Source organism: Watersipora subatra, chromosome 5 (genome assembly GCF_963576615.1).
Source record: "Watersipora subatra chromosome 5, tzWatSuba1.1, whole genome shotgun sequence".
NCBI lineage: Eukaryota > Metazoa > Bryozoa > Gymnolaemata > Cheilostomatida > Watersiporidae > Watersipora > Watersipora subatra.
Window position 1 is genome coordinate 47648531 of NC_088712.1, and position 11932 is coordinate 47660462.

At 35.7% G+C, this 11932-nt stretch overlaps 1 protein-coding gene across 1 annotated transcript; it reads right to left on the reverse strand.

Moving 5' to 3' along the window:
• Positions 1–151: 151 nt before the first annotated feature.
• LOC137396885 (CCAAT/enhancer-binding protein homolog 2-like) lies at positions 152–10488 on the reverse strand. Its single transcript, XM_068083187.1, has 5 exons — positions 10470–10488; positions 3980–4069; positions 3588–3693; positions 749–856; positions 152–626 (listed from the first exon to the last, which is right to left on the reverse strand). The coding sequence occupies exons 2-5, from the start codon at positions 4066–4068 to the stop codon at positions 555–557; spliced, it is 375 nt and encodes a 124-aa protein (XP_067939288.1). The 5' UTR covers position 4069; positions 10470–10488; the 3' UTR covers positions 152–554.
• Positions 10489–11932: the final 1444 nt, after the last annotated feature.

Sequence of the window (11932 nt, forward strand, 5' to 3'; positions counted from 1 at the left end):
AGTTTTTTTATTGCATACAGGTTTGAGAGACATTGGCACTTTTTTAGGTCACTATATAACCTTGCTGACATTGGAAATACTTATTGCAAAGTTGATTAACTGGTAAAAAATCAATACATTTCAAGGTTGCATTCATTATGAATGTTATATTTTTATTTTGTGACACTACATCCTAAAATAACATGCTTGAATGAGCAGTACAAGTCACCGTGTCAACATAATCAAACAGTTATTTACTGTAACATGATAACGTACACATTTGATTTGGAAAGTAAAAAAATAGCTTATACATAATGAATCGGCGTATATAATTATCATAATATAAAATATACTCTTGATTTGTATACAGACTGTTTAGGAGTTATTAAAAACATTGTATTTGCTGACGAGATTATACGACCCGTGATACCAATCCTCCAAGTTACGATACCATTGTAGTCAGAATTCTACAGTTTAAAAGCCATGTTTCTACTCCAAGTAGCACACACAATGTATTTCCTGTCTTGAATACATCACATAACTTCTCCAATAACCTTTCTAGGTGACAAGACAGCTCAGGTAGGTGATGAACTAGCTATAGTAGTATCCTTGGTATAGATATGATCTAGCAGCACTGCGTCTCCTTTCTACAAAACATCATCATGCATATCAATTAAGTAGAACACTTCTGAGCGGGCTACATGAGAGCTTACAGATGAGCCTATCAAAAGTTATAAAGGTATAAAGTATAAAGGTGATGGCTCCTGACCTGAGGAGAAGCGGTGGGAGGAATGGAATTATTCGTGTTGACAGAGGACGCAGCTGCAGCTCCACTGGCGTGCGCTGTAAAGAGATCTTTCAGCACAGACAACTCTTTCTGCAAATCAACAGGACATAGGAGAGAATTAGCTGCTCTGTAAATGACAGCTGCTCTGTAAATGACAGCAGCTATGACACAATCGGTGCTTTATACTATAACACAAATACAGCCACACCTTGACTTGTGATCACCTTATCAACAAATGGAATCTCAGCGGATATTTACTCAGCAGCCAAAAGAATTTTTAACATGTTAAGACGTGTTAATGTTAAGACGGTTCAGGGTTCAAGGGACCTTAGTAGGTCTGGTGGGTGACCGGTTTATGAAATAGCCATTGGTGAATAAATGGTGTTTCATTGCTACAGCATAGATAGGTCTAGCAAATTTTGCTTACTCAAATGTACCCTGATAGCCTGGACAATCAGCCAAATGAATTATCTAATTTGAATGGGTCAACTAGGCAGGCAGCTTAAACGTTACCGGTGAATGGGCAACCCACTCAGCCTAGACCCGTGATCTTAAGGCTAATGGTCAAAATCTTAATTATATAAAAATACAATATATTTTTATATATTTATTTATAAAAATACAGTACATTTTTATATAGAAAAATATATTTTATATATAAAAATATGTTTTTATGTATGTAAAAATATATTTTCATATATATTTGTATATAAAAATAGATTTTTATATATAAAAATATATAAAATATTTTTTATATATATTTTTCACATAAGACATCCAAAACTTGCAGCTTTAAAAGTCAGCACATATGCATACAGTTCTCCTTCACATTGTTTGGTAATACGGTCCTCAAATAACATTAAACGGTGCTTCATACCATCTCTGCCCCATTTCGAAATTAATAGTTGCATTAACGAAGTTGCAATAATAGTAGAAAGGCAATGTTTGCTTGCCTTAAAATGAAAGCAACAACTAACAGAAAACATGAATAAACATTCTTGGATCAAATCTTAAGAAAAAGTTAAGCGGCCCTTTAACAGCTATCGTTAGGAAGCGAATGAGACAAAAAATAAAAATCCAAAATGAGTGAAAGCAGAGAGACTGAACACAACGATTTAGTCTATTTACATAAGTTTTATATAATGCATTTATTTTAACGCTATTTGTAACTATCTGAATTATTTATTGTTAGGCTTTGTAACTAAGGAAGATATTAAACAAAATACTGTGTATTCTTTTAAGAATATCGGCTCAGACGGTTACGATATACAAAGAAAGTCTTAGAATGGATTAAAGGTTAACAGACAGCATTTTCAAATTGCATTTATTTGGACCAATATTAATAGTCGTATACTACAATATTTCATTTTTTTAAATTATGTTTATTTAAAAAATGTACCAATATAGTCGCATACCAATATATTTCATTTTTTACATTACATTCATTTAGACCAATAAATTTCATTTTTTAACGGTAATTTGATGCTAAAAGAATAAACAACCAGTTTTGGAGACTCATTTTGTTTTTGGAGACGATCACAGTGCAAGCTGTGAAACAAGGAGGTCATTTTTGGGCAAAACATGGAAAGGTGATGAATGATGTCAACTTCGATGATTCTAGTCGCCACATTAAATTTTTTAACTACTCAACATGACAGATCACTGCAATGCAAGGTCGAAACAGATCCCACGAATACCAGAAAAATCTGCACAGTATGTATTCATCCCACAATAACTTTTAAGCAGTGGCTATGGAATAACACAAATCGGCTTTGGCATACATCAGGGGCTAGCATAAAAGTCTTTCTTCACACAATTAAAAAATTGTACAAACTGTCCGTAAAATTACTTATTCTCAGAAGTTATTCTCTTATAATATATTAACATGCTCTGCTTTCATGAATAAAAAATTTGAACAGACAATTTTTCGATAATCTAGTTCAAACAACTAGTGATTTTAATATAATTACATAACGTCACGGCTGTTTTTGGTTGATATTTTGCAAAGATCAAGAATTTTTCTGTCCATTTTCATAATATGGAAATGTTGATAAAACCTGGTATTTGGTCCAAATTACACAAAAATATTATTCAAACATCTACCTGTAATGCTATCTCCTACCATTATGGTGATATAAATTTGTACTGTCTGTTAACCTTTTAACTATGTGTGTTGCAGTTTGACTGTACAAGGATTATCAAGTTAATCCTTAGCTAAGATCGATAGCACTCGCTGGTGAATAACAAAAAATACTAGAGCATGTCATGATGTGGCCCAAATCAAAATGACTAAATTGGATTACGACAAAAAATATGAACCTGATACTACAGATTCAAAACCTCACCGTGATCATTTACTTATTCACTTTGAGCATTAAGGTTTCCTTAAAAACAAGAACGTATATCTCCATCGATGAGTATTTTTATTTATTATAATATATATTAAAAAATTTATTATATATTTTATAATTATATATTATTATAATATATTTTATAAAATGCAATATAATATTAATCATATTACATCATGATCACAGTGATGTAATATAATTAATATTAACTATATTATATTACATAATATAAATATTAAACAATATATATTATAATACAATTATATCCTTTAATATGTATTATGGGATAACACATCCCCATTAAATTTGAGCTGCTCCATTTAATTTTAGTGAATTTAACTAGGAATTGATAAAGTAGTAAAGAATACCCAGCGACTATTGTAAATTTTTCCCAACAGTAGTTACCACCACTGCAGTACTACAACCGACTCCCATAACAAGTAACTCCAGTATATTGGACTGCTAGTCACCTTCAATGTCTCTACTTTGTGTTCCAGATTTACATTCTCAACCTTCAGTCCTTCTACCTTGCCCTGTGTTTCTGCTTGTTTTAACTTTGCTTTTTCTCTGCTGCGCCTATTCAAAACGGATGCATACTTGAGCTTCAAGAAGAGACAAGCTTCTCGGAAATAAAAGGCTCACTCTGACTTATTCTTAACTTTCTATGGTTTTTATTTCACATCATCGGGTATTCAGAAGATCAACAATGACTAGTGATTGATTATATGTGAAATGACACTACAAAAAGCCGGATTTGAAACTAGTCTGTGCTATGACTTGATCACATAACTTGACTGTATTTTATGAAATACTTAGTTTTTTTATTTAGCATAACTATGTCTGTGAATCAACGGACACTTACCTAACTGCGACATTGTTTTGAGATCTTTTCTCGCTATATTCATCAGTGTTTTTGGCAGGCCATGGTCTTTTGGGGTTTTCTTTCGGCATTCTACAACAAATTAATACTATTTAATGTTGAATTTAGTATTGTTTGTTTTGTTTTATTTAGTTTTGTTAATAGTTGAATTTGTGCTTACACGTTTATTGCACCATGAGTTCGACCAGAAAAAGTTGTTTTTGCTACAGCGATCATATCAAGTAGGCTAAATCCTACAGGTTGTCTGACAGTTTGCAACAAACACAAAAGGCTTGGTAGGTGCTTTTATGCAACTTAACTCAACCTTTTAAAGTGAAAGGACATGTTTGGTGTTTTTTTTATCCAATTTCTCAAAGCAAATGCTTTCAATTTTATGTTCATCAGTTCTTGTTGAGCTGTTAGCGACAAGTCTTACAACTAGCCTACTAAATGTCTGTTTGTGTTTAAATTATCATGTTCAACTAATGAAAGCACAAAGGGTTTTCCATTGAAAAGCAATGTACCACATATACCATGGGTTCTCCACCTTTTTCATACCATGGCCCACTTTGCACAATCTATATATATAAATCTCAAAGTTTGTCGTCTGCTTGTCGTTCGGTCTGTTTAGCTGTAGCAATTTGTATCTAGCAATGAAAAATCTGTATCAAAGAAGATTTGATCTGGGAACCTCCTGTTCCAGGCAATAAACTAACCCATTGAGCTACATGAAATGCAATGGATGATATAAGTCGTTATCTGGGTTAAAATACACTGGGTTACAGCGCAATTTCACTAAAGCTTGCTTTCGCGGATCTTATTAGTAAGTTTAGAAATACGGATGCTAGCTTACTCTCACAGCTCTTATTTTTAAGTACTCAATGTACTAGCTTACTCAAATTAGCCATTGGCAATGTGTTAGGCTAATGGCAAGTGGCAGGCAACTACATTACCTGTCACTGTTTATAAGATGTTGTTTAATACTCGTTCAAAGCTGGGTATTCCGGCTAGTCTAAAATATCCATGGCTCACGTTGCCCAATCCAAAATATCTATGGTCCAAGGAAGTCAGAAACCATCAATTATTTTTAATATATAGATAACAATTACTGTATTGAAACAATTTTCATATTTATACAGACTAAAGAAAGAAAGCAACTTAAAAATTAATGTGAGCCTTGACACTGGTGGTGTCATAACACACATTCCGCGGTTTTACTTGAGATGAAGCAGACCTGATGTCATGAGCTACATCAAAGAGGGTTCCTTGATTTAGTTTTCAACTGCACCATTGTGCAGTTGGTGACAAACGGTGATAAAAGACTATTAATAACCAATGAAAGTTACACCATTATGTGAATAGCTAGCTTCATGCTTTTATGATTAGTTCTTTGCAAATCTGCCAGGTCAGATGATGGAAAGAGAGAGAACTAGAATTCAATGCCTTTTATTGATGCTTGGGACAGCCTGTGGTATAGTCATTTGTTTAGATAATAGTATACTTTATGATGATCATCGACTAGGTGGCAGGCTGTAAATACACCAGTGACTAGAGGGGAGATGAAATTTCTGTGCGGTTCTTGGGTCCAGCTGACTTGCATGTACTCCCTGCATGAGAGAAGCAAAAAGCAGCAGGTGTTGTGAGCTCTAATCTTTGTTGTGATCTTTGGTGGTTAATACCGATGCAGCAAATGAGCCACTTTTCGATTCTTGATAGCACATATCACCAGTCTTCGCTTTATCCATTTTTGTATCTGGCTGCTGATCTGATTTTAATAAATCTCTTGGTCTTTTCTGGCTTTGATTATGCAACCATGGCTTTTTATTCATATAACCAATTTTCAGGCTCTGGTGTTATGCAGTCTTTTCATTTGAGATTTACTATGAAGTTTATTGTACTTATTGTCCTTGCCAAATTTATATCACTTATGAAGCAATTTAATGAAGTGCCACACACAGCAGTGGCATATCCTACACGAGGTTTAGTGTTGTATGGAGGCACAGTAGGCGCTTCTACAACGTAAATAATCCATTCCAGGAATGTTTACGTTGTAGGGATTTTACATTATAAGAACAGTGAAATACATGTAAACTGCCTGATCCATTCCAAAATCTTTCCAAACCCACCCCCTTGGCCATACAAAAAGGAAAACTTGATTTAACTTCTTTAATTTGTGAGCTGTACCGTAACTTCAGTATCATTGGTTTGCATCGACATCTTTTCTCCTTTTTTGGATCACTTTCACTGGTTTTATAGACCACAATTTCAATAATTTTACAATAAGTTGATGGGGAGCACACATCTTCGTCGTTCAATTACAATGATTTTCAATGACATCAGTCTTACAAATAGACTATCAAATGTCTGTTTGTCTGCAGAGTAAAACTAATTACAAATATTTTGTTCATCAACAATGAAACAAAACAACGAAATGTTTTACTCTAAAGAAGCGGTACTACCTGTTCGTCATTAATTTGTATCCAGAAGTTAAGGTTAGGATAAAAGATAACTTTCGACAATACTTCATGACATTCAGATTGGTGGACCAACACTGTAACACCTAAAACAATCAATCGCCTTCAAGTATTTATGAACAATTGCGCGACTACATATTCTCTATTTTGTCGAAACGTCTGACGGTCTATCAGGATCAACTAGAATGTTATGGAAGTTGTATATATACTAGATATAACACTATACGTAGATCATTTTTTCTCTGGCAAGTGTAGCGAGATAGATTAACATTCGAATCGAATTTGAGAACTCGTCCAACTTGACACGTTATATGGAATATTTTACGTGGTCTGAAGAGAAACTTTACAAATTTTTTACGTTATCTGAAATTTATGTCATAGGAGGTATACGTTATAGGAGCGTTTATTGCATTAGCAAAAACAGATATCATAAAAGAGATGCGCAGCATTACAATGAACAACAACACCTGGTACATTAGAGGACCATTAGGGAAAACAGTCATCATACACCCATACACAAGCGGATTAGAAACACCTAGTGGAAGTAATCCATGAGAAAAGAGATATTAATTGGTTTGCCAGAAAACCGCCAAAAGAAATTAGACCTCTACCAAACATGACCAAAATTACTGGAATTAATGAGCATTTCAAATCAGTACACTCCCAAAACGTACTTAGGACAAGTCCACTCAAATACTAACCTCAGAAACATAGAAAACGAAATCTGAATGCCTAAACACCTCACAGGCTAACAGACATATATAAAAGAGAAAAACCTCAATGACTCAGCCTCCTTCCCCTTCGTCTCCAGAGCCTCGTATGGTCTGTTTATGGCCTGTCTTGACTGCTGTTTGACTTTTGCAAGTCACAGCCATGCAGAAATTCAGCAAAAAACATGGGTGCCTGTTCAAGTAAGGGTCTAACATTCTTTGGCTATTTTTAACCTTTGGCCATTAATATTGTTTTAGAATTTTGTTAGTTATGTATTTTAACTGTTGGATTCATAAAATAAAAAGTAACTTTACTGGCAAATAAAAGTATTGTTTATAATAACTTAACATCTTCACTTGTGACTGAACCAGTAATAATCAAATCAGTTCACAGAACCTAAGCAAAATTGCCCAACCTAAACATAGTCTAAACCGAATACGATGGTAAAGCAAATTCAACAATGAGATAGATTCAACACTGTGACACACAACACTTCAACATTATGACTTCCACACACTGCATGAATGCGAGTTAATCGTGTATAAAATAATTCCTCCCTAATCAGGGGCGACACTAAAAGCTAGCCTAGTCAAGTAGATGTACCAAACAACCAGCCAATCTATTTGTAGCAATTAAAATTATACTCAAGAGCTATTCTTGCCCAGTTATGTTCATGACCAATCTACAAATAGCTAGTCAAATCAGACTTCCACTTCAAATGTGCATGTACAGATGCTGTATGGAAATACTGCGAAAACAGCATACCAATAGGTAATGCAGCCAGACCACAGGATAAGCATATAATATGTACAAGCAGCAAGACGCCCAAAGACATTAAAAATATTCAATAATTAGAAAATGTCAAAAGCAAATTAGAAACTTCAAATTTTGAAGAAATCAATCATTGGAATTGCGTCAACACCAAATGGAGGATATGCCAAAGGGAAGTCGAAGCAATTAAACCTACAACCACCATCATCAAAAAGCCACCAGAGAAACATTAGAGACGAGTCAAATGAGTCACATACAGATCTGCCAGTCCTGGCAAACATGACCTAGATACCAGGAGTAAGTCACGAGCTCCACCCTACATGTCAACATCACGTGCACCAGCTGAAGACTTACGCAAACAATATATCTTCACACGCCTGACATGAAGCATTGAACCTTAACACTCAACCTACACCCACAGGCTAACCATCCCACATGCCAGACATCTATAAAAGAAAACAGGTCCAATGACTCAGCGGCTCTAGCTTAAGCTCTCCCTCTCTTCCCGAGGGCCTCCTTGGACGCTTTCCCATCCGCTGAGGAGTCTCCCTCTCTCCCCCCTCCCTCTCTGGAGCCTCATTCTACTCCACCAGCTGAGCCTCTTCTACACCACTATCTCAACTGCCGACACTCTCTACCTATGGCCTCTCACGACTCTCGTTTGACTGTCGAAACTCACAGCTGTACAGGATTGATCAACAAGCATAGATGACCATTTGAGTAAGGATGTAACTTTCATTAACTATTCTTATTGTTTTGTTATTAATATTGTTTTAGAATTTTGTTAGTTGTGTATTTTAATCGTTTGACTTATAGAATAAAAAAAGTAACTTTTACTGGTAAATATCAGCATTACTTACAATAGCTTAACACCTTCACTTGTACCTGAACCAGAAATAATCAAATTAGTTCCCACACAGGCCTGCCAACCCAAGCGTGGGGCAATGCTTAAGATTTGGTTTTGGGGCAATTGATGTATCAATGATAGTATATATGAAATTGTGGAAATTGGGGCAAAAATCTCACGCATTTCTCAGGCATTTTCATTTTTTCTTTGGGGCGATTGCGTGAGTCTCACGCCCAATGCGTGAGAGTTGGCAGGTATGTTCCCACAAGCTAAGTACAAGTGCACAAACTAAACATAGTCAAAATAGAATAATATGACAACCAAATTCAACACTGATGTTGAGTGTGGATTCGGATTAGTTATGCATAACATAATTTCTTCACAACCACACATAACACAGCGATTTGTTCCCCATTTGTTCACCTATGTAAAGAGGTGAACAAATGGCCTTCGACAAGGTGCCCCACCAACTTTTAATACACAAATTGAAGGCTTACAGATTTGATACAGGTACCCTCAAATGGATAGAAGCGTGGCTCAGAAACAGAGCTTCTGTAGTTCAAGTGAATGGTTATACATCACATAATTTTAGTATTAAATCAGGAGTACCTCAGGGCTCAGTGCTGGGACCCCTGTTGTTTATTCTTTACATCGATGACTTGCCACTCTGTGTGAAAGACGCTGACTGTCGACTGTATGCCGATGATACTCTGCTGTGCATGGATTTGACAAACACCAGCCAGCTGGCTTTGCAGACTAACGTTACAGCATTACAGCATTGGGCCACACAGTGGGGCATGACATTTAATCCAGAAAAGTGTATCCACATGCAGGTGGGCAGGTCGACACCAGATTTTAAACTTTTTATGAACGGAATTTTTATACCACAGGCGAATGGTCTGAAATATTTGGGGGTTTTCATACAAAGCGACATCAAGTGGCACGAGCATATTTTAAACATTACTAAGAAAAGTAATAAGGCACTCGGACTTATCCGACGCTGCCTTTTTAATGCAAGCATATCAACAAAAATTGTCGCCTATAACACAATTGTTCGACCATTACTCGAATATGCCTGTCAGGTATGGTCACCGCACGCAAAAGGCTTAACTGACAAATTAGAAACAATTCAAAGACGGGGGGTTCGATGGATTTTCAGACTCGGGCCTATGGATAGTGTCACAGAGTGCATGCGTGTAAATAACATCCAAGAACTAAAAGATAGAAGAGAAGATTTGGATTTGAAATTTTTAAAAAGAATTGTGTTTGGTCTATACGATCTAGACCTCAATAACTATATCTCTTTTAACCCATCCCACCAAACCCGTCATGGAGTAGTCCACCCACATTTTAGGATAGACCAATATAAGCACTCTTTTTATAATAGAATGGCACCGAATGTTGTGGGTCAGGGCGTTGATGACTCCCTCAGTTTTTAATACGATCTTGGTATTGCAACAAATTAGGTTTTAGCGTTCTTATCAATCATTTTATCTCAAATTTTATGTTCATATAATGCCCTCGGGCGTATTGGACAGATTCGAATATATATATATATAGGTAAAGGATGTCACTATACATCCTATATTACTATTTGCCGCATCGTGTAATTCAATACTGCTCAATGTTTTGTTCAGCCCACACATTGATATATTAAGAAAATATTTACAGTAATTATTGCTAGTAATACCTGCCTATAACGACGTTAGTCGCTGGATCAGTGAAAACGATAGTGTTTTTACCGTTATAGGTTTAATCATACGCATACACGAGGCTACGCCACAGCTGTAGTGGTATGATGATTACATCTGATGATACGCTGATGTAACTGGTCTAGTCGGTGAGTTTATTCAAGCCTTTGGACTATGCAAAAAATTAAGCCAATTGTCTATGGCAGGAACTTAACGAGGAATGGCAAGTCCAGCGTCGTTTAGTTCATCGTACTTAAACGACGCTGGGTAAGTCATGGGCTAGTCAAAGACAGCGAGCCCATAGTATTACACAAATCCTCGTGGTTCCGCTCGTTGCTTATCTAAGCGCTATCAAAATTATTCGCGCCATAGTACGGTTTTTTGTATTATTTGTTTTGTTATATTTGGCACGACTTAGCTACATGATATTTTTTGCAAAGTTTGTGACTTCCGACTATTTACTTCTTTTGAAAAAACTGAAACAAATTATTGTTTATTTAATGAAATTGCATGGAGTAACATAAGGGTTGCCAGATATCCTGTATTTGACAGGATTGTCCTGTTTTTGGTCTGTGTCCTGTATTTGACCCCAACTGTCTGTATTTGAGTTTCAGGTGAGAGTTATTTTTTATCTGTAACTATTTTCTATAAATACATGTACATGTAATACATATAAAACAACCATTGCAGCTGTATTGGTTATTGATCCAACTGGATTATTATATATAACAATAACCATCGATGATTGATAGATATATAATATAGGTATCTATGCATATAACAATAGCCAAACAAACAGCTGCAATTGGTGGGAATTTCCCTATTATCTGTTGTAGAGTTGGCAATGGATAGAAGGGAAATTCCCCACCCCCTGATTCAGGTAAATGCCATCGAATTATGAAATTTTCGGCCACTGCCCACAATAAATTTGGTAGTTCATCAGTCAGCATGTCTGAGGCAAGTTCTGTTGAGCTAGTTGATGATTGTGTGTTACTAGCCATAATTAAGAGATTAGGAGAGAATGTGCTGCTGTCATGCTTTGTAATTAGAATAGAGCATGAAGTTGCTTTTACAAGTAAAGGGTATGCACAGAAAAATAAATGAACCAATAGACTGTATATTTATTATGATTTCGAGTGTCATTAACCCCACACTCTGGGTGTATGTTTGGACATTACTCTTGGTGAGTATTTTGGTATTTTCAGTGGCGTGGTCAGTCCAGGAGAAGAACTGCGCACGCAATTTTATTTGTCTATAAAATTGACTATCTAAACGCCTTATTAAAAGAGATTATAATAAATTTTTAGAGTCCCATATTACTGGAAGCCTTAAGAATGGCGATTCCAAACCTCTTTTCCAGCTTATATCTAAATCTTCAAAAGGGGGAAAATGTTCAAACATTATGCAATTACATAACTGTGTGAATGACAACGATATGGCCATAAGTTTTGCTAACAATTTT